General features: G+C 38.3%; 1 protein-coding gene across 7 annotated transcripts in view; it reads right to left on the bottom strand.

Moving 5' to 3' along the window:
* FMN2 (formin 2) overlaps nt 1-24576 on the bottom strand; it is a 305517-nt gene that overhangs the window by 51393 nt on the left and 229548 nt on the right. For all 7 annotated transcript variants that reach the window (XR_014827783.1, XM_021081836.2, XM_084996812.1 and 4 more), the window contains one exon: nt 10058-10150. Coding sequence is in view for 6 of the 7 variants with exons in the window: in XM_021081836.2 (XP_020937495.2) it covers nt 10058-10150 (93 nt within the window). In the remaining variant the exon portion in view is untranslated. The remainder of the gene's footprint in view (nt 1-10057; nt 10151-24576) is intronic.

Below are 24576 nucleotides of genomic sequence, written 5' to 3'. Positions count from 1 at the left end.
AAGCTCTCTTGTGACTCTTCTTATAAGAGCACAAATTCGGGAGGGTTCCACCCTCATGACCTAATCACCCCTCAAAAAAGCACATCTCCTAATACTATTACATTCAGGGTGAGGGCTTCAATAGTGAATTTTGTGGGACACAAACCTGCAGTAAATAAAATGAAATATATAAAAAAATAACCAAGTGAAACTTGTAGAAATGAGAAAAACACAGTATCTGAAGAAAAATTCGCTTAGAAAATGACAATTTATTTGAAAATACAAATAGCATGAGATCAGATATTTCAGAAGCAAAGAACAAAGAACCTGAAGACAACAACAGGATCTATTCTAACTGAAGCAAATAGAAGACTGAAAAAAACCCTGAACTTTGAGAATTTTGGTACAACAGTAAAGAGGATAGCATATGTCTAACTGGAATATTAGAAGAAAAGGAGAGAGCTGAGGCAGAAAAATAACTGAGGAAATAATGGCCAAAAGTTCTCCAAGTCTGACAAAAAACTATATACTCCCAGATTCAAGAGGTCAATTAACTCCAAGCAAGACAAATACATACACATACACATATACCAATGTACATCATAATCAAAGTGCTAAAACTCAGTAATAAAGACACATGTTAAAAATAGAGGTGGGAGGGAGTTCCCATTGTGGCTCAGTGGGTTAAGAACCCAACAGAGTGTTTGTGAGGATGAGGATTTGATCCCTGGACTTGCTCAGTGGGTTAAGGATCTTGCGTTGTCACAAGCTGTGGCATAGGTCGCAGATAAGGCTTGGATCCATTGTTGCTGTAGCTGTGGCATAGATCGCATCTGTGGCTCCGATTCAATCCCTAGTCTGGGAACTTCAATATGCTGTGGGTGAGGACATAAAAAGAAAAAGAAAAAATCAAACTGACAAGCTTTTGCACAGCAAAGGAAACCAAAAAGAAAACCAAAAAGACAAACAGGATGGGAGAAAATAGTTTCAAATGATGCAACTGACAAGGGCTTAATTTCTAAAATATACAAACAACTTATACAACGCCGCAGCAAAAAAAGCCAACAACCCAATTGAAGAATGGGCAAAAGACAAGAATAGACATTTCTCCAAGGAAGATACACAGATGGCCAACAAGCACATGAAAAAATGCTCAACATCCCTGATTATTAGAGAAATGTAAATCAAAAATACCACTCACACCAGTTAGAATGGCCATCATTAATAAGTCCACAAATAAAAAATGCTGGAGGGGGCGTGGAGAAAAGGGAACCCTCCTGCATTGTTGGTGGGAATATAAGCTGGTGCAACCACTATGAAGAACAGTATGGCGGTACCTTAGAAAACTATACATAGAACTACCACATGACCTAGCAATCCCACTCTTGGGCATATAGCTGGACAAAACTTTCCTTAAAAAAGATATATGCAGAGTTCCCATCATGGCTCAGTGGTTAACGAATCCAACTAGGAAACATGAGGTTGCAGGTTCGATCCCTGGCCTTGCTCAGTGGGTTAAGGATCCGGTGTTGCTGTGAGCTGTGGTGTAGGTTGCAGACGTGGCTCAGATCCTGAGTTGCTGTGACTATGGCACAGGCCAGCAGCTGTAGCTCCAATTAGACCCCTAGCCTGGGAACCTCCATATGCCATGGGAGCAGCCCCAGAAAAGGCAAAAAGACAAAAAAAAAAAAAAAAAAAAAAAAAAAAGACACATGCACCCGCATATTCACTGCAGCTCTATTCACAATAGCCAAGACCTGGAAACAACCCAAATGTCCATTGACAAATGAGTGAATTAGGAAGATGTGGTATATCTACACAATGGAATACTACTCAACCATAAAAAAGAATGACATAATGCCATTTGCAGCAACATGGATGGAACTAGAGACTCTCATACTGTCATCCTGAGTGAAGTAGTCAGAAGAGGAAGACAAATACCATATGATATCACATATCTGGAATCTAATATACGGCACAAATGAACCTTTCCATAGAAAAGAAAATCATGGACTTGGAGAAAAGACTGGTGGGGGAGGGGGAGGGAGTGAGATGGACTGGGAGCTTGGGGTTAATAGATGCAAACTATTGCCTTTGGAACAGTTAGCACTGAGATCCTGCTGTGTAGCACTGAGAACTATCTCTAGTCACTTATGATGGAGCATGATAATGGGAGAGAAAAGAATGTATATATGTATGGGTAACTGGGTCACCATGCTATACAATAGAAAAAAAAAACTGTATTGGGCAAATAACAATAAAATAAAAAAATTTTTCAAAAATAAGTAAATAAACAAATTTAAAAAAAGAAAAAGAAAGAAAAAAAGCAGAGGTGAGATAAAACACATTTTGTAACAGGAAACAAAAATAAAAATTACAGAAGATTTTGTAGAAGACAAAATATTGGGCTTTCTGAGTATGGTTATATGCTAATGCACAGAATCAGTGAAAGTTATGTTACATGACACAGGGGAATTAAGGTTACAGATGGAATTAATGTTGCTAACTTGTGATGAGAAGGTCATCCTGTATTATCTAGGAGCCCAAAGTAGTCAGAGGGTCCTTATATGTGAAAGAGAGGGAAGCAAGTCAGTGTCACAGTCACAGGGCATGAGAAAAAATCATTAGCCACTGCAGACTCTAAAGACACAAGGAGGCCCCAGGAATGTGGGGAACCTCTAGAATCTGAAAAAGGCAAGGGAATGAGTTTTCCCCTAGAGACTCCAGAAGGAACAAGGCCCTACTGACATGATGATTTTAGCCTAGGGAGATCCATTTTGAGTTTCTGACCTACAGAGCTGTACAATAATAAATTTGTGTTGCTTTAAGCTAATAAGCTGCTGGTGATTTGTTACAGGAACAACAGTGAACTAAGGTCCCTGAATTACAATGGTTCAACTTAAAATTATTTTTTGACTTGATATTGGTGTGAAAGCAATACACATTCAATAGAAACCATACTTTGAATTTTAAATTTTGATCTCCTTCTGGTCTAGCAATATGAGGTATAATCCTCTCTGAAACAGCAGCCTTACCTCTCCATCAGCCACATGATCATGAAGTTGAACAACCAATAGTCTTAACAATATTCTGTACCCAGACAATCATTCTGTTTTTCACTTTCAGCACAGTATTCAGTAAATTACATGAGACAGTCAACATGTTATTATAAAATAGGCTCTCTGTTAAAATGATTTTGCTCAAGAGTAGGCTAATGTAAATATTCTGAGCACGTTTAAAGCAGGCAAAGTTAATATGATGTTTGAGAGATTAAGTGTATTCAATATATTTGCAACTTATGTAATCCCACAGTAAGTCGAGAAAGATATTAGTACATATTTCTTATCAGAAGCCATGCAAGTAGAAGATAAGCAGGTCTCAGTGTGGCAAGACTTGTCAACTTGACAGTTCTATATCTGGTAAAAATCTTTCAAAAATGGAGATAATTTGGAAGAGTGACCAATATAGCAGGCAAGTAGGACATGGGGTTCATCCCCTCCCACAAATACATTAAAAATATATCTACAAGTGGAACGATTCATACAGAACATCTACTGAATGCTGGCAGAAGACTTCAGACTTCCAAAACAGCGAGAAAACCTCCATGCATCCAGGTAGGAAAAAAGGAAAAAGACAAAAAAAAAAAAGAAAGAATTGGCTCACAGAGAGTGAGCTGTGAGAGAAGAAAGGTTCTTGCACCCTGTGAATTTCCCTCACCAATGGGGAGATCAGCCTGGATGGAGGGGATCTTTGGACCCTCAGAGGAGAGCACGGCAACTGGTTTGCAAAGGGCAAAACGGAGAGAGACCTGCACAGAAGGTTGGGACCAGTGCCCTGAGCTCCCTGATCTGCGATGCTCGTCCATCAGAGTGTAGGGTTGCTGGGTTCTGCAGCTTGGGCTTCAGAGATCAGACTCAGGGAGTGGACTGAGGTTGTGTGCATGAAGGCAGCCTTGAAGAGACTGGAGGGTATACTCAGAAGACGCCTGGGCTGACCAGAAAAGCAAGGTGACACTGTTGAGGGGCATGCGAGGAGAGGGGTAGATCTGCCATAAGAGATTCTTGCCTTGCTCTCAGGCAACAGGAAACCACCTACAGAGGCTCCAGGGGAGGGTACAAGCCATCTCTGGCACTGTGGGCTCCAGAGGCAGGCACAGGCCACCAGGGCCACTACAAGACCCATGAGCAGCTGTCAAGGTACCAAGCCCTGCTCAGACCATTGCAGAAGCACGCAAGGGCCACTGCACCTGCACATCCCATATCAAGGGGACAATGGCCAGCACATGCTGAGGAAAGGGATAGCAAGCATCCAAACTAAAAGCCCCTTGATTCTGGACAAGATGGTGGAGTAGAAGGACTTGGGCAAACATCCTCTCACAAAAATCACCAAAATCACAACTAACTGCTAAACTGTCGTCAAAAAAGACTGCAACTAATCAAAAAAGATATTTTACATCCCAAGACAAAGAAGGAGCCACAACATGATGGTAGTAAGGATGCTTTCACAATATAATCAAATCCCATACCCACCAGCTGGGCAACCCACAACCTGGAGGATAATTGTATCACAGAGGTTCTCCAATTGGAGTAAGAGTTCTGAGCCACAACAGTCTTCTCAGCCTGTGGATCTGGCACTGGGAGGAAGAACCCCCAGAGCATTTGGCCTTGAAGGCCAGTGAGGCTTGAAGACAGGAGCTTCACAGGACCGGGGTAAACAGAGACTCCACTCTTGGAGGGTGCACACAGGTTTCATAGGGACTGGGATCCAGCACAAAGCAGTGACTCCTTAGGAGCCTGAGACCTATCTGTGGGTCTTAGAGGGTCTCCTGGGGAGATGAGGGATGGCTGTGGCTCACTGTGCAGGCAAGGACACTAGTGGTGGAGGCCTGAGGGAATACTGATCTGCGTGAGCTCTCCCAGAGCTTGTCATGTTGACATCAAGACCTGGCACCACTTAACAGCCTGCAAACTCCCGTGCTGGGGACACCTTGGGCCAAATAACCAGCAGGTTAGAACACATCCCCAGCCGTCAGAGACAGGCTGCCTAAAGGCGTACTGGCCTTACAGTCACCTCGAAACATCCCTTGGCATGACCCTGCCCACCAGAGGGACAAGGCCCAGTTCCACCCACCAGTGGGCAGACACCAGTCCCTGACACCAGGAAGCCTGCACAAGCCCCTGAACCAACCTCACCCACCAGAGGGCAGACAACAGAAGAAAAAGGAGCTTCAAACTTGTAGTTTGTGGAAAGGAGACCACAAACACAGAAAGTTAGACAAAATGATACGGCAGAGAAATATGTTCCAGGTGAAGAAATAAGATAAAATCCTACAGGAAAAACTAACTAAGTGAAGTAGAGATAGTCAATCTACCTGAAAAAGAACTCAGAGTAATGATAGTAAAGACTGACCCAAGATCTCGGAAAAAGAATGGAGGCATAGACAGAGACAATACAAGAAATATTTAACAAAGAGCTAGAATATTTAAAGAACAAACAGAGATGAACAATATAATAATGTTAATTAAAAACACACTAGAAGGAATCAATAGCAGAGTAAAAAAACTGCATAAATTTAAAAATAAATAAATGCTGCGTAGCCATGTGGAGATTACCAATTAGTTTTCTTAACATACTGACAAAAATAAAATCATCACAAATACTGGCATAAATCAGAGATAAGCTAATTACAGTAACTTCAATTAAATAGTTAAGTCAAATGTTTATGCATCAATTACAGTTGTCCTACAATAATTTAAAAAATTGTTGCAGAGTTGTACTTCCTGGTTTCTCATAAATGTTAAAAGCTCAGAAAACTGGTTTCTGTCCATGCCAATCCAAGAAAAATATTCCATCAAGGTACACTTACCACTATATACCTCCTTTCTGAAACTATCCCTCACCCTGGCTTCCATTATAACAGCTTCTCTTAGTTTTCCTTCTACCTGTCTGATTACTAACACCTGTAGAGGCCTTAGGGCCTTCTCTTCCTCTGTTCATCCTATACATGTATCCTCTTCCAGAACTCTATCCCTAAGGCTATTTTCTCAGCTTCCTAGGTGATCACATCATCTCGCTTATGATGTCCAATTCTCCATGCTAGTTCTCTCCCTCATGTCTACTGCAAACATACACCTGCTTACTGGGCATATACATCTACATGGTGATCATGCTATCCATTCAAATCTTTTCCAAGATTTATCTTGTCTATCTCAGTTATTCATACCACCACTCGCCTGCCACTCAAACCTGAAATCTGGACAACTATCCATCACCTCTATGTTCATTTGTATGTTATTATTATCCCTCAAATCTATTCTGTCTTCAGCACTGTTGTATGTTATTATTATTCCTCAAATCTATTCTGTCTTCAGCACTGTTAGTATGTTATTATTATCCCTCAAATCTATTCTGTCTTCAGCACTGTTAGTTCTTCCTCAGAACAGGGCCTCCTCATCTCTCTGACAGTGTGACTCAACAGTCTCACAAAGAGCCCTCAGTCTCTAAGTCTGGGCTGCTTCCATTTAGCCCTTTTCCATGCCTGTCAGTCTACCCTCTTAAATCTTTAAATCTCAGCTCCGCCCAAATTCAGGGTAAAGTCCAGGTTTGCAGATGCAGTGGTGGGTAGGTGTGGAAGCAGCTGTATAACAGTGTCTATTTTCTTACCAGAGTATGCAGTGAGATTATCATCAGAACAAAGGTAAGTGGGACAGGGTGACTGTGGAGGTTTGAGAGAAGAAGACAGAAACAAACCCCAGTAAATCTGCAAGGGAAACCCTATAACACTGCTGAGTCGAAGTGAGTTACTAACAGCAGGTCTCTGTCATGACTTCAAGCTGACAGCAGTCAGTGTTGTGTAAGGACGACCACTCTGCCAAGAACAAAATGTTGAGCTACCCTGATGCAAAGACAGCAAAGAGAGACTTAATGAGGGTTGTTGGGCTTTTGCCTGGTGAACAAGACTGGTGTATGCTACATGCCGAGAATTTTTCTAGGTGTAGGGAGACAGCAGAGAGCAAAGCAATGTACTCTCTTAATGGACTTGACACTGTTGAGGGACAAATAAATAATACAATTGCAGGAAATGGTTAAATGTAAATATAAACATTTATATTTTTTAATGTTCATGAGGTCAGAACATTATTAACACAATGTTCTCAACTCTCCCAATCACAAACAAAAAAATGCCTCTTGGCAGTAGGACATGGTTCTCTAAATCTGCCTATTTTAAAGCAGAGGTGAGGGACATTCACAAAGAAGTGTCTAAGTAGAGGCCATAAAAACCTGGCTGGAGTGGAGCTGGGAAGTGCAAAAGGGGTGCATTAATGGATTACTGAGCTAGATAAAATCAGAGACTGTGAAGAGTGTGGCCCACAGACCACTCAGTAGCTGAATTACAAGAATAAGAGAAGGATCTATTATATTGTGGGAGCTAATATTGAAATGTTTGGCCAGCACTGGAGAGAAAGAGAAAGAGAGAGAGAGAGAGAGAGAGAGACAGACTCTTGAATTGTTTGAGAGAGACTTTAGCTTTCAAAAATGAAGCACATTAAAAAAGACTGATGGGACATATAAAAACATGAATATACCTCTGTTAGGTAATCTGAGCATATAGATTAATGTAAGAAAACTATTTTATTACTGAGGAAGGCCTCATTATGAACAGCATATATTATTTTTACTAATGTGGAATGCATTTCTTAGTGTATGAATTTAATTTTAGAATTTTGCCCTGATAACTAGAAGACATATAGGACCAAAAGAACTGGCCATATTCTCAGAGAAATGTATTTTGAAATATATTGGTTTCACTGTGTCACTGAACATAGGTTCATTAGCAACTATGTTTAAAGCTGGATTTTTTCTTCTTCCACATTTTAGACACATTTGACTATTTAAGTTTTTTCTCCTTTAAGGATTTGCTGTTGTCATTGATTGTATTCCAGGTAATGTACAATGTAAAGTCCATTAAGACACATACATTTTCTTATTCACTGCTGTAACTCAATATCCCGAAGAATGTCTGGGCAGATAGGAGGCATTTGAAGATTTTTTTTCAATGAACAAATAATCACAGAATATTTGAAGAGGACCAGAGGAGAAATAAAAAGGTAATTAAAAGTGCTGAAAGAAGAGCATGAAGACTCATTTAATTGGGATTAGCCTAATTCTAGCCCATAATTAGAATATATGGGTTATTATCCATACATGAGTAAGGGTTTCATTTATCATGGAGAAGTATAAAAATTACTAATATCTGAATATCATAATAAAGGGATTAAAACAAGTTCATGGAAGACTGTTGAAATATGAATAGATACCTGTTCATTTAGTATGGCTGAGTCTGGTCTCCCATGCAAGTGAATTACTAGTCAAATTCTGAAGGCCTCTATTCATCCTTGGAATTATCATAATTATTTCTAACAATGTCAGATATGTCCGATATGGCTGATCATGTGTGGTTTGTAAGACAATCCCTAAATTCCACCTGTGTTGTTATTCATTAAAAAAAAAAAAGTGACTAAGATGGAATCAAAAGAAAATTTCAATACCTGGTCTAAGAAATACAGATTCAAAATATTACATACCATGTATCATGTGAACAACTATATGAATGACACACTCATTAACGTTTCAGATGTGAAATCTAACAAATTGTTTTACTTCTTTTTTAATGAGTTACAGAATTAAGCACAGGTTCTTGACCCTAAAAACCCCACTGGATGGAAAAAATCAAGACTCATTTTTATTCACCATTAAGAGTGCAGTGAGCTGAGAGGGTCCTCTAATATGTATCTACAGGAATCTGATTTCAGTCAAGGACCATCCAGTAAAATTTCCACTCTACATCAAGAGAATGGAACTTGACTGAGAATGACAATCACTTTGATATATGACGAACCAGATTTTTGTTTCTGTCTTCATGGTTATCTTAAATGATTAAATGGTATTTTCCCATCTACAAAAGAGCTATGCTTAATGTTTAATCAAATTATGGTATAATTCATTGTTTTAAATTAAAGACACTTGAAAAATCTATAAAAACCATAGCCTAACAAGCAGAGGATGGAGTCAGTCTTCAAGGTACTATTTAGCCCCAGTGTCAGGCCACATCAGCCTTTAGAATTCCTGAAACAGCAAGAACTTTACCAGAGCATGGCTTGATACAAATCTTATCTTCAGAAGATGTGTTAACATTACAAAGTAGAAACGTTTAGAGCAGTGAATGCTTTGATATGTTTCAAGGATTTCAAATAACAAGGTTTTTTGGGTCAAACTCTTGGCATATGGAAGTTCCCAGGGGTTGAACTGGAGCTGCAGCTGCTGGGCTACACTGCAGCAATAGCAACGCCATATCTGGACCATGTCTGTGACCTACACCACAGCTAACAGCAACACTGGATCCTTAACCCACTAAGTGCGGCCAGGGATTGAACTGGCATCCTCATGGATACTAGTTCAGTTCGTTTCTATGGAGCCACAAACAGCAAGTTCTTTTAATGGACTTTTTTTCCCTTAAAATTTTTGTTTTCTTAATATTATTTGAAAATTTCCATCTTTGCTTATTTCATAGGAATATAGGAAGAATCAATAAGACAATATTTACAAAAATTTTATGGAAAAAATGTATTAACATCCAGAGGTATTTTTACATCCTATAAAAAAACTGAATGTTCTGAAGAGATTAAAAAATCAACATTTTGGGCACAATATTTTCATAAAGCAAATAAATACCAGGTTAAATTGAATTCATATGTGCAGATAAAACTTAAAAGAATATCTGATTTTTTATCACAGAGAAAGCATAAAAATGTTAATGCATTTATAGATATGTGCTACTTCAAGCAATAACTACTGTACTTACTATCATTTTAAAAAACAGTAAAAATGAACATTACCCACAAAATAGCACATTTTAGCCAAATGCTGTCCTCTTACAACTGTGTGATTCGTGATTAAACATAATTTGTTTTTCTGTGACATCAAAATAACCTCTTTAAACCAATGTATATTTAAAAAAATTTCTCCTTCCCTTCTGCTGAAAAGGGAGGGAAATGAAAGATATCTCTTCAGAATTTACCTTGAATAATAAACTGTTCCATGTTTTCTTTGAAAGGCTGGATGTGTTCTTGTGAGGATACCTGGTACACTTTCCCTGCTTCAACCTCACAGGCTGAAAAGAGAGACACTTGTTAGAATATCACAGTTAATGAGGCATTAAAACAATGAAAAATATATTAGCTAGGGTTAGAAAATTCTGTTAACCATGATAACTGACATATGTCTACACATTATTTGGGAACATCCAAACGCTGACAAAAGAAGCCTATGATCAAGACTTTACTTCGGTGGATGGAAATTTTTTTTTTTTTGAAAAGTTAAAGTATAGTTTATGTACAATATTATGTTAGTTTCAGGTGTACACAGTGACTGAGCATTTAAATAGATTATGAAATGATCACCAGATTAAGTCTAGTTATTATCTACGACCATACAAAATTATTAAAATACATTGACTATATCCTTATGCTGTATATTACAGTCCCATTACTTATTTATTTTATATTAAATGCAAGATTGTACCTCTTAGCAACTTTACCTTTTTCAACTATACCCTCTTCCTCAACCCTGGTAACCACAAGTTTACTCTTTGTATCTATCTTTCTGGTTCATTTTGTTCGATCATTTGTTTTGCTTTTTGGATCACATATAAGTTGGTCTCTCTCTGACTTATGTCACTTAGCATAATATCTACCAGGTCCAATCATGCTGTTGCAAATGGAAAGCTATCTTTTTTATGGCCGAGTAATATTCCAGTGTGTGTATGTGAAACGTGTATGCAATTATATATATGAAACATGTCTTTATCCGTACATCCATTGGTAGATAACTTAGGTTGCTTCTGTTATCTTGGCTACTATAAATAATGCTTCAATGAATATAGGCATCCATGCATATATAACTTTGAATTAGTATTTTTGTTTTATTGGGGTAAATATCCAAAGGTGGAACTGTTGGGTCATGTGGTAGTTCTGTTTTCAATTTCTTAAGGAATCTCCATACTGGTGGAGGTTCATGAATTTACATTCCCATTGACAGTGCATGTAGAGTTCCTTTTCTCCACATCCTTGTCAATACTTATTACTTCTCAGCTTTTTGATAACAGCCATTCTGACAGGAGTGAGGTGATACTGTGGTTTTGATTTGATTCTCCTGATGATTAGTGATGTTGAACATCCTTACATGTGTTTTTTGGCCATTTTTGTATTTTGGGGAAATGTCTACTGAGGTTCCCCTGCACATTTTTTTTTTCATTTTTAAAGCTTTATTAAAGTACAGTTCATTTACAATGTTGTGATCATTTCTGCTATATAACAAAGTGATTCACTTATACATATACATACATCAATTCTTTTTCAGATTCTTTTCCTGGCTCTGTTGGCCAGGTCCCCATTGGCCAGTTATTCTATATACCAGAGTGCCCTGCATACTTTTTAATTGGATTGCTTGTTTTTTTATATTAAGTTGTGTGATTTTTAAATATGATTTGGATATTAATGCCTTATCAAGTATATTTGCACATATATTATCCCATACAATAGGCTGCCTTTTTGTTTTGTTGATGGTTTTCTTTGTTGCACAAAGGCTTTTTCATCTGATATGACCCCATTTGTTTATTTTTGCTTTTCTTACCCTTGCTTGAGGAGACAGATGTAAAAACTATATCCATAGGACTGATGTCAAAGAACATACTGCCTATAATTTCCTGTAGGTGTTTTGTGGTTTCAGTTCTTACATTTAAGTCTGTAACCATTTTGAGTTTATTTTTGTATATAGTATGAGAAAAGAGTCCAGTTTCATTCTTTTGCATCTGGCTGTTCAGTTTTCCCCAAAGCATTTATTGAATGGGCTATCTTTACCCCATTGTATATTAATGGATCCTTTGTTGTAGATTAATTGACCATATAAGTGGTGGTTTATTTCTGGGCTCTCTATTCTGTTCCATTGATCTATGTGTCTGTTTTTCTGTCAGTACCATACTGTTTGGATTGCTCTAGCTTTGTAATACAGTCTGAAGTCAGGGAGCATGATACCTTCAGTTTTGTTCTTTCTCAAGATTGCTTTGGTTTTGGGGTCTTTTGTGGTTCCATACAAATTTTAGGGTGATTTATTCTAGTTCTGTGAAAAATGCCACTGGTGATAAGGACTGCACTCAATCTATAGATTCCCTTGAGTAGTATGGACATTTTAACAATAGCAATTCTTCCAATTCATAAGCATGATATATTTCCATTTATTTGTCTCATCTTCAATTTCTTTCATCAATGTCTTATTGTTTTCAGAGTTGTCTCTCACATCCTTGGCTAAATTTACTCCTAGGTATTTTATTCTTCTTGATGCAATTGTAAATGGAATTATTTTCTTAATTTCTAAGGTAATTATTATTAGTGTACAGAAATGGTACAGCTTTTTGTATACTAATTCTTACATTTAACTTTACTTTTTTTTTTTCCCCACTGTACAGCAAGGGGGTCAGGTTATCCTTACATGTATACATTACAATTACAGTTTTTCCCCCACCCTTTCTTCTGTTGCAACATGAGTATCTAGACATAGTTCTCAATGCTATTCAGCTGGATCTCCTTGTAAATCTATTCTAAGTTGTGTCTGATAAGCCCAAGCTTTACTAACTTTACTTATTAGTTCCAATAGATTTTTGGTGGCATCTTTAGGATTTTTTTTTATATATACTATAATGTCTTCTGTAAACAGTGGCAGTTTTACTTCTTCCTTTCCAATTTGGATTCCTTTTATTTCTCTTTCTTGCCTGCTATGGCTAGGACTTCCAATACTATGATAAATAAAAGTGGCAAGTGAGGGTCCTTGTCTTGTTCCTGATCTTGGAGGAAATGCTTTTGACTTTTTGCTGCTGAGTGTGATATTTGTTGTGGACTTATCTATTTGGACTTTATGCTAAGGTATGTTCCCTTTATACCCATTTTCTGGAGAGTTTTTTAAAATCATAGATGGATGTTGAATTTTGTTAAAAGCTTTTTCTACATATATTGAGATGACCATATGATTTTTAGTCTTCATTTTGTTAATTTAACAGGGGAGGATTTTGAGAGCCTACCTGACAAAGCTCCAATCCAAGCCACTCTGAAAAGTAAGCTCCAAGGATTAGACCCATAAAAATGTTCACACGGTGATTCTAATGTGCACTGATGCATGAGGTAGGGAGGGGAAGGAAGAATGCTGACTAGGTTCATAGCTTGGGTGGCTTGCGGGTGAAGACCACAGGTGGAAAAGTAGCTTTCAGAGGAAAGAAAATTAACATGCCTTTGATTTGCTGCATTTTAAGATGCCAGTGTAATATCTAAGTGCAGTTTCCAGGAAGCAATTGGGTGTATGAGTTTACAGATAAGAATGATAAAAGGAAATGCTGAATAAGACCACTTGAGAAAGAGTTAGGCCAAGGCTGAACATTGGAGCCATACCAACTTTCACGAAGAAGCAGAGAAAAAGAAGGCCCTGAAGAAAAGAAGTCTTAGAAGGAAATGTGAGATACTGTGAGAATCAGAAGTGAGTGGGGCTAATAAAGCCAAAGGGCCAGTGAGTCATAAAGAGTGAGCCAAAGGCAACAGAAACATCAAATAAAACAAAGGTGGCAGTAAAATGCCTCTTAATTTGGCAAATCTCGAAAACAGTTTTCGCAATGCTAGGGACAAGCTATAACAGAGTGAGGAGGCAATGGGAAGTCAAAGAGCACAGTAGACCAGGAATCTGTTACCATCTTTGTCAGCACATGTATTCTAGAACAAGTGTCCAGCAAAGGTGAGGTGTGGGCCATGGGCAGGATGCTGGATAAATAAGCACAGATTCTTTACAGCCTCTGAAAAAATACTCCAAATTTCCTAGTCTTATCAACAGAGGGCCAGCAGGTCCAGCTGCTTATCAAGAGAAATGAATAATTTACATGGATCATTCTATCTTAAAGATGAATTTCAGAAAAATTTGACCTGTAACAATTAAATATCTATAGACTAAGGCCAAAATAGTTCCTTATCACCCAAATGTAATGAAAGAGAACAGAGATTCATACATACGAACACCACAATACCTTAGTATGGACACAGCAGAATTAGCAGCAATACAGCTGGTGGAATAAGTTATGCTTGCTGAGCTCACCACTTTAAATATCAAAACAAAGCTAAATCAGACTGAATGGGTTTATAAATATACTACTTAACAGGTATTTCATAGGTGTACTCTTTAACAAGAATTTTGAAAGTGAACACTGTTTAACACTGAAATGAATGGTTTTGCTCCTTAAATAATCACTCTTATGAGAATAATTCCCAATTTTTATGTTACTTTCCATCACAAGTGATTGTTTTCAAACATGATACACTTCCATGAGAGAAGAGGTAAAACTGTCATTGTCTGCAGATGACATGATACTATATCTAGAAAACCCTAAGGACTCCACACGAAAACTACTTGAACTGATCAATGAATTCAGTAAAGTGGCAGGATGCAAGATTAACATTCAGAAATAGGTTGCATTTCTGTATACTAACAATGAAATATTGGAAAAGGAATATAAAAATACAATACCTTTTAAAATCACACCCCTAAAAACTAAATACCTAGGAATAAACCTGAACAAGGAGGTGAAAGACTTATATATTGAGAACTATAAAACATTATTCAAGGACATTAAAGAGGATTTGAAGAAATAGAAAGATATTTCATGCTCTTGGGTTGGGATAATTAATATCATAAAAATGGCCATACTACCCAAAGCAATCTACAGAGTCAATGCAATCCCTATCAAATTACCCATGACATTTTTCACAGAACTGGAACAAACAAATCCAAAAATTTATATGGAAACATAAAAGACCCAGAATTGCCAAAACAATCCTGAGGAAAAAAAAAATCAATCAGGAGGCATAAATCTTCTAGAATTCAGAAAATATTACAAAGCTACAGTCATCAAGACAGTGTGGTACTGGTACAAAAGCAGACATACAGACCAATGAAACAGAACAGAGAACTCAGAAATAAACCCAGACAGCTACAGTCAATTAACCTTTGACTAAGTAGGCAAGAATATAAAATAGGAAAAAATGCCCACTCTCACCACTGCTCTTCAACATCGTTTTGGAAGTCTTAGCCACAGCAATTAGACAAACAAAAGAAATCAAAGGCATCCATATAGGAAGAGAAGAGATCAAACTGTCACTGTATGCAGATGACATGATTCTATACCTAGAAAACCCTAAGGACTCAACCCCAAAACTCCTTGAACTGATTAATAAATTCAGCAAAGTGGCAGGATATAAGATTAACATTCAGAAGTCAGTTGCATTTCTGTATACCAGCAATGAAGCATTAGAAAAGGAATACAAAAATACGATACCTTTTAAAATTGTACCTCACAAAATCAAATACCTCGGAATACACCTAACCAAAGAGGTAAAGGACCTATATGCCGAGAACTATAAAACCTTAATCAAAGAAATCAAAGAAGATGTAAAAAAATGGAAAGATATTCCATGTTCCTGGATTGGAAAAATCAATATTGTGAAAATGGCCATCCTACCCAAAGCAATCTACAGATTCAATGCAATCCCTATCAAATTACCCATGACATTTTTCACAGAACTAGAACAAACAATCCAAACATTTATATGGAACCACAAAAGACCGAGAATCGCCAAAGCAATCCTGAGAAACAAAAACCAAGCAGGAGGCATCACTCTCCCAGACTTCAAGAAATACTACAAAGCCACAGTCATCAAAACAGTGTGGTACTGGTATCAAAACAGACAGACAGACCAATGGAACAGAATAGAGAATCCGGAAATAAACCCTGACACCTATGGTCAACTCATCTTTGACAAGGGAGGCAAGAACATAAAATGGGAAAAAGAAAGTCTATTCAGCAAGCATTGCTGGGAAACCTGGACAGCTGCATGCAAAGCAATGAGACTAGAACACACCCTCACACCATGCACAAAAATAAACTCCAAATGGCTGAAAGACTTAAATATACGACAGGACACCATCAAACTCCTAGAAGAAAACATAGGCAAAACACTCTCTGACATCAACATCATGAATATTTTCTCAGGTCAGTCTCCCAAAGCAATAGAAATTAGAGCAAAAATAAACCCATGGGACCTCATCAAACTGAAAAGCTTTTGCACAGCAAAGGAAACCCAAAAGAAAACAAAAAGACAACTTACAGAATGGGAGAAAATAGTTTCAAATGATGCAACTGACAAGGGCTTAATCTCTAGAATATACAAGCAACTTATACAACTCAACAGCAAAAAAACCAATCAATCAATGGAAAAATGGGCAAAAGACCTGAATAGACATTTCTCCAAGGAAGATATACAGATGGCCAACAAACACATGAAAAAATGCTCAACATCGCTGATTATAAGAGAAATGCAAATCAAAACTACCATGAGATACCACCTCACACCAGTCAGAATGGCCATCATTAATAAATCCACAAATAACAAGTGCTGGAGGGGCTGTGGAGAAAAGGGAACCCTCCTGCACTGTTGGTGGGAATGTAAACTGGTACAGCCACTATGGAGAACAGTTTGGAGATACCTTAGAAATCTATACATAGAACTTCCATATGACCCTGCAATCCCACTCTTGGGCATCTATCCGGACAAAGCTCTACTTAAAAGAGACACATGCACCCGCATGTTCATTGCAGCACTATTCACAATAGCCAGGACATGGAAACAATCCAAATGTCCATCGACAGAGGATTGGATTCGGAAGATGTGGTATATATACACGATGGAATACTACTCAGCCATAAAAAAGGATGACATCATGCCATTTGCAGCAACATGGATGGAACTAGAGAATCTCATACTGAGTGAAATGAGCCAGAAAGACAAAGACAAATACCATATGACATCACTTATAACTGGAATCTAATATCCAGCACAAATGAACATCTCCTCAGAAAAGAAAATCAATCATGGACTTGGAGAAGAGACTTGTGGTTGCCTGATGGGAGGGGGAGGGAGTGGGAGGGATCGGGAGCTTGGGCTTATCAGACACAACTTAGAATAGATTTACAAGGAGATCCCGCTGAATAGCATTGAGAACTATGTCTAGATACTCATGTTGCAACAGAAGAAATGGTGGGGGAAAAACTGTAATTGTAATGTATACATGTAAGGATAACCTGACCCCCTTGCTGTACAGTGGGAAAATAAAATTAAAAAAAAAAAAAAAAAAAAGAAAAAAAAAAAAAATAAAAGTCATATTGAGAGTTACTAAAAAAAAAAAAAAATAAAAAAAAAAAAAAAATAAAATAGGAAAAAGACAGTCTCTTCATTAAGTGGTGCTGGGAAAACCACACAGCCACATGTAAATCAGTGAAACTGGAACACACCCTCACACCATGCACAAAAATAAACTCAAAATAGCTTAAAGACTTAAATGTAAGACAAGACACCATCAAACTCCTAGAAGAGAACATAGGCAAAACATTTTCTGACATCAACTGTACAAATGTTTTCTGAGGTCAGTCTCCCAAGGCAACAGAAATAAAAGCAAAAATAAATCACTGGGATCTAATCAAACTGACAAGCTTTTGCATAGCAAAGGACACCATTAAAAAAACAAAAAGACAACATACAGAATAGCAGAAAATAGTTTCAAATGATGTAACTGACAAGGGCTTAATCTCTAAAGTATATGAACAACTTATACAACTCAACAGCAAAAAACCCAACAACTCAATTGAAAAGTGGGCAAAAGAGGTGAATAGATATTTCTCCAAAGAATATATACAGATGGCCAACAGGCACATGAAAAAATGCTCAGCAGCACTAATTATTAGAGAAATGCAAATCAAACTACTATGAGGGACCACCTTACACCTATCAGAATGGCCATCATTAACAAGTCAACAAATAACAAATGCTGGAGAGGGTATAGAGAAGAGAGTACCCTCCATGCTGTTGGTGGGAATGTAAACTGGTACAACCAACTATGGAAAGCAGATAGATGTACCTCAGAAAACTAAATATAAAAATACCATATGACCCAACAATCTCTTCTTGGGCATATATCAAGACAAAACTTTCATTTAAAAAGACATATGCACCCGTTATGTTCATTGCAGCATTATTCACAATAGCTAAGACAGGGAAACCACGTAAATGTCCATCGACAGATGAATGGATTAAGAAGATGTGGTATATATACACAATGGAATACTACTCAGCCACAAAAAAGAACAAAATAATGCCATTTGCAGCAATGCGGATCTAGCTAGAGACTCTCATATTGAGTGAAGTAAGTCAGAAAGAAAAAGACAAATACCATATGATATCACATATCTGGAATCTAATATATGCTACATATGAATGTTTCCACAGAAAAGAAACTCATGGACTTGGAGAACAGACTCATGGTTGCCAAGAGAGAGGGAAAAAGAGTGGGATGGACTGGGACTCAGGAGTTAATAGATACAAACTATTACATTCAGTGTGGATAAGCAGTGAGATCCTGCTGTAAATAGGACAGGGAACTGTATCTAGTCACTTGTGATGGAACAAGATGGAGGATAATGTGAGAAAAAGAATACACACACACACACACACACACACACACACGTATGACTGGGTCACTTTGCTATACAGCAGAAATTGACAGAACACTGTAAATCAACTACAATGGAAAAAAATCATAAAAAAAGATAAAATATAACAGCTGTGACTTTCAAAAAGGTAGTTAGCCTTTCTCAGCTTCTTCATCTATAATACACAAGTAACTATAGAACCTGCCTCCCAGGGTTGTTACAAAGAATAAATTAGTTGATATATGTAGAGGACTTAGAACTGTGCCTGGTCCATACTAAGGGCTATGAAAGATTTCACCATCATTACTGTCATTGTTATCTTTACTGTTATCAGCAAGAGTAGCAAAGAGAAAAGTAAGAGAGGCGTCCTTGTCATGGCTCAGTGGAAACGAATCTGACTAGTATCCATGAGGACATAGGTCTGATCCCTGGCCTCACTTAGTGGGTTAAGCATCTGGTGTTGCCACGAGCTGTGGTGTAGGTTGCAGAAGCAGGTCCCATCTGGCGTTGCTATGGCTGTAGGCTGTAGGCCAGTGGCTATAGCTCCTATAGCTCGACCCCTAGCCTGGGAACATCCATGTGCCAAGGGTGCAGCCCTAAAAAAGACAAAAAAAAAAAAAAAAAAAAAAGAAAACAAAAAGAAAAGTAGGAGAGCCTGGGGGCTAAAAGCATGGGGTTCTGAAAACTGGGTTTGTGTCCTGTGTCGTCCACTTAGGATTTGTCCCCCTTTGGCCAAGTAGGTGTCACTCTGCTTCAGTTTCTTCATTTGTAATATGGAGTTAATAATAGCATCTACTTTTCTGTGAAGATCAAAGGAGTTCACGCAGATAAAATACACAGAAGACTGCTGGGTATACAGTAAAAGGAACATCACATCTGCTACAGTTATTGGATAATTATCACCAGCACAAACTACCAGAGGCACAGCTACTAATATACAACAAGGACACTGAATTCTCATCTCTCAAGTCTCAAGAAGCACTGAAGGCAATGCTTCAGATTAGGGGAATGACATTTCTGTAGGGACAAACTAGAACATGTTATCATTTTTTTTCAAACATATTCCTCACTGGGAGTGACTAATTCTCACATACCTTACACTTGGTTAAAACATACCTGATAATCAATGGTGATATGATATATGTTGATACTATGGATGACAGAGATAGACTAGATGAGCCCTCCAGGTCTCTCTGACACCACGTGTTATGCCTTTCAATTTGTCTATATGCTCAGAAAGAGGAGGGTCCATAACTTCCCAGTCAGCTAAGGTATGAATCAAAGTCTGATGTGAGCAAGTTCTCCGACTTGTTTACTGGTGTCTGAGCATAAAATGTGACAAAGTGTGAGTGTACATTGCTGGCAATGTGCTTTCTTCTCACATTTGGCCTTAGGAAACATGAAAAGTTAACATTTCCTTATATCATAAGCAATACCACTGTAGTCATTTGGATCATTTGGACTTACTCTACTAGTAATGGTGGTCCAAAGTAAAATTAAAATAATTCTAAATTACTGGGAGTTTCTGTTGTGGCTCAGTGGTTAACGAACCTGACTAGCAACCATGAGGACGCGGGTTTGATTCCTGGTCTCGCTCAGTGGGTTAAGGATCTGGCATTGCCCTGAGCTGTGGTGTAGTTCACAGTCACGGCTTGGATCCTGCATTGCTATGGCTCTGGTGTAGGCTGGCAGCTACAGCTCTGATTCGACCTCTAGCCTGGGAACCTCCATATGCTGCAGGTGGGGCCCTAAAAAGACAAAAAACAAAAAAGTGAAAGAAAATTACTTGACATATGCAGTATTTATGCAAATAGCACAATTTTATATATCAAAACTCCACAAGTTTGTATTGTGCAGGATTTAGGAGGAAATACTAGTGTGATTCTTTTTTTTTTTTTTGATAGGTGAGAAATAGGTTTATTAAGATAGGACACTTGTAAAGAGATGCAAGCAGGCAGGCAAGGAGGCTCCTAGTGTTGATTCTTTTAGCTTCAGCCTTGAATATACTGAATGACACCGCTATAAGAGATGAAGCCATGAAGACTAATCCCAAGTCTCTGGGGCTGCACAGGGACATTTCTAGTGACCAGGGGCCTAGTACTATTGAGGCCAACCTTTCTGCTTTTTCACTACTCATCTTGAGACAGTCCTTCATTTAGAACTGAATTGTGCATGCCACTAACTTCACATCATCACCTTATCATCCTCTGGTATAACACAGAGGGAAGGCTAATCTTAGAGTAGCAAGTTTCATTTCAAATATCAATTCTGATCACATAATAGAATTAACTTTTCTGTTGAGTGTTATCACACATTACCTTTTCTTTACTGAAGTATAGCTAATGTACAATATTATGTAAATTACAGGTGTAAGATATGGTGATAAACAATTTTAAATGTTATACTCCATTTGTAGTTATTATAAAATATTGACAATATTCTCTGTATTATAAAATATATCCTTGCAATTTATTTTATAAATAAGTTTGTAAATCACTCCCTCACCCCTATATTGCTCCTCCCCTATTCCCTCTCCCCACTGGTAACCACTAGTTTGTTCTCTATATCTGCGTCTGCTTTTTTTTTTTGTCATATTCACTAGTTTGCTGTATTTTAGTATTTCCACATATAAGTGATATCATACAGTACTTATCTTTCTCTGACTTATTACATTCTGCATAATACCCTCCAATTCTATCCATGTTGTTGCAAATGGCAAAATTTCATTATTTTTAACAGCTGGGTAGATCCATCTCATGTATATACCACATCTTCTTTATTCATTTATATGTTTTTGTTTGTCTTTTTAGGGCCACAACCATGGCCATATGGAAGTTCCCAGGCTGGGGGTCAAATCAGAGCTGCAGTTAGTGGCCTACGCCACAGCCACAGCAATGCCAAATCCTGGCTTCATCTGTGAACTACGCCACAGATCATGGCAACGCCAGATCCTTTAACCCACTGAGCGAGGCCAGGGATTGAAATCACATTCTCATGGATACTAGTTGGGTTCATTACTGCTGAGCCATGATGGGAACTGTCCATTCACCTGTTAATGGATATTTAGGTTGTCTCCATTTTATCTTGATAACTGTAGATAATGTTGCAATGAATCTTGGAGAGCATGTATCTTTGCAAATTTGTGTTTTTGTTTTGTTCAGATAAACATCCAGGAGTGGAACTGCTGGGTCATATAATAGTTCTATTTTTTGTTTTTTGAGAAGCCTCCACACTGTTATCCACAGTGGCTGCAACAATTTACATATTCACCACCAGTGAACGAGGGTCTCCTTTTTTTCCACATTTTTGCCAACATTTGCTATTTGTGTTCTTTTTGATAATAGCCATTCTGACATGTGTTAGGCAATATCTCATTGTGGTTTTGATTTGCATTTCCCTGATCATTAGCGATGTTGAACATCCTTTCATGTGCCCATTGGCCATCTGTATGTTTTCTTTGAAAAAAATGTCTATTCAGGTCTTCTGGCCATTTTTTAATTGGGTTGTTTTTATAAGCTTGAGTTGTATGAGCTTTTGAAATACTTTAGATATTAATCCCTTACTGGTCATATCATTTGCAAATATTTTCTCCCATTCAATAGGCTGTCTTTTCATTTTGTTGATAGTTTCCTTTGCTGTGTAAAAGCTTTTTGTTTAGAGGTCCCATTTATTTATTTTTGCTTTTATCCTTTGCTTTAGGAGACAGATCCAAAAAAATATTGCTACAATTTATGTCAAAGAGTGTTCCACCTATGTTGAGAGCTTTAAGGCTTCTGGTATTATATTTAGGCCTTTAATCAACTTTGAGTTTATTTTTGTATATGGTGCAAGAGAATGTTGTAATTTCGTTCTGTTACATAGAGCTGTCCAGTTTTCCTGGCACTATTTATTGAAGAGAGCCTTTTCTCCATTGTATATTCTTACCTCTTTTGTGGTAGATTAATTGACCATAAGTGTGTGGATTTATTTCTGGGATCTTTATTTTGTTCCATTGATCTGTGTGTCTGGTTTTGTGCCAGTACCATACTCTTTTGATGACTGTAGCTTTGCAGTACAGTCAGAAGTCAGGGAGCAGGATTCCTCCAGTTACATTCTTTTTTCTCAAGATTACTTTGGCTATTTGGGGTCTTTTGTATTTCCACACAAATATTAAAATTATTTGTTCTGGAGTTCCCGTTGTGGTGCAGTGGTTAACGAATCCGACTAGGAGCCATGAGGTTGCAGGTTCGGTCCCTGCCCTTGCTCAGTGGATTGACGATCCGGCGTTGCTGTGAGCTGTGGTGTAGGTCGTAGACGTGGCTCGGATCCCGCGTTGTTGTGGCTCTGGAGTAGGCTGGCGGCTACAGCTCTGATTGGACCCCTAGCCTGGGAACCTTCATATGCCGCGGGAGCGGGCCAAGAAACAGCAAAAAAAAAAAAAAAAAAAAAAAAATTATTTGTTCTAGTTTTGTGAAAAATGCCCTTGGTATTTTTATATGGACTGCATTGAATTTGTAGACTGTCTTGGGTAATATGGTCATTTTAACAATACCAGTGTCCACACAGTAGAAAGAGCTCCCAATAATGGCTCTTGCCAGTGTCTATGTTCCCAGGGTGAGCTGCAGGCACCCCTGCCTCACTGAGAGATTGTCTAAGGTTAGCAGGCTGGGTCCTTTCAAATTCTGCTTTTGTCCTGGGTCCAGTGCATGTGAGATTTTGTGTGTGACCTTTAAGAGTAGTGTCTCTATTTCCCCCAGTCATTTGGGACCCCCAAAATTAAGTCCAGCTATCCTTCAAAACCAAGTGCCCAGGGGGCTTGATTTCCTTGGTTTAAGACTCCTGGGTAGGGGAGCCTGATGTGGGGCCCAGAACTCACTCCTGTGAGAGAATTTCAGCAATATAATGATTCTCTAGTATGTTCGTCACCCACTCCAGGCTACGGGACTTGACTATATTGCAAGGCAGCCCCTTCTACCCATCATGTTGTGGTTCCTTCTCTGTCTTTAGTTGTAGAAGATCTATTCTGGTAGGTTCTGGCTTTTTTTCATTAATAGCTGTTCTATAAATAGGTGTGCCCATGAGAGGAGGTGGGTTCAGGGTCGTTCTACTCCGCCATCTTGACTGATTTCCCAGAAGGGACCACATTTATGTATTTATGTATTTATTTTCTTTTTTGGCTGCCCCACAGCACATAGAGTTCCTGGGTCAGGGCTCAGATTCTAGCAGTTGCAACCTACACTGCAGCTGTGGCAACACTGGATCCTTAACCCACTGTGCCAAGTTCCTGCTGTGGTACAGCAAACTAGCCAAAGGAAACGTCCTATGGAATTTTGATATCCAACAATAGCCTTCCATATCTAAATCCATGCCTAAATAAAAAAATTTTTTTTTTTGTCTTTTTGCCATTTCTTGGGCTGCTCCCGCGGCATATGGAGGTTCCTAGGCTAGGGGTCTAATTGGAGCTGTAGCTGCCAGCCTACTCCAGAGCCATAGCAATGCAGGATCCAAGCCACATCTGCAATCTACACCACAGCTCACAGCAACGCCGGATAGTCAACCCACTGAGCAAGGGCAGGGACCGAACCTGCAACCTCATGGTTCCTAGTTGGATTCGTTAACCACTGCACCACGACGGGAACTCCTAAAATTTAACCTTTTAAAATCACATTGCTTTTAAAATTCATTAATGTGACTAATGATGACATTTTCTACCAAAAAAAAAAAGAATGAGACAATTTCTAGCCATCTCCTTTCCCAAATCTTATGGTATTTCATAGGAACATGGTTTCTGTGAACAAATTGTTAAATAAACATTACTACTAGCTCATAACTTTTCATAGCAAAGCAAAGCAAATTGTAGAAATTTTCAGAAGTTCTGAAGATGATATGGGGAGACTACAAGGAAAGGTAAACTGAGTTTTCCTCTAACCTGTCCTCAGTTAATATTGACAAATGCCTCTCATAATATATTAAAACCCAAAGTAGCT

Source organism: Sus scrofa, chromosome 14, assembly GCF_054392235.1.
Source record: "Sus scrofa isolate SSC_HxYL_T2T_F1_AM1 chromosome 14, Sscrofa_HxYL_maternal_Yorkshire_Landrace_v2.0, whole genome shotgun sequence".
NCBI classification, from domain to species: Eukaryota; Metazoa; Chordata; class Mammalia; order Artiodactyla; family Suidae; genus Sus; species Sus scrofa.
Note: the sequence above shows the minus strand (reverse complement) of the source record. Positions and strands in the feature narration are given on the sequence as shown.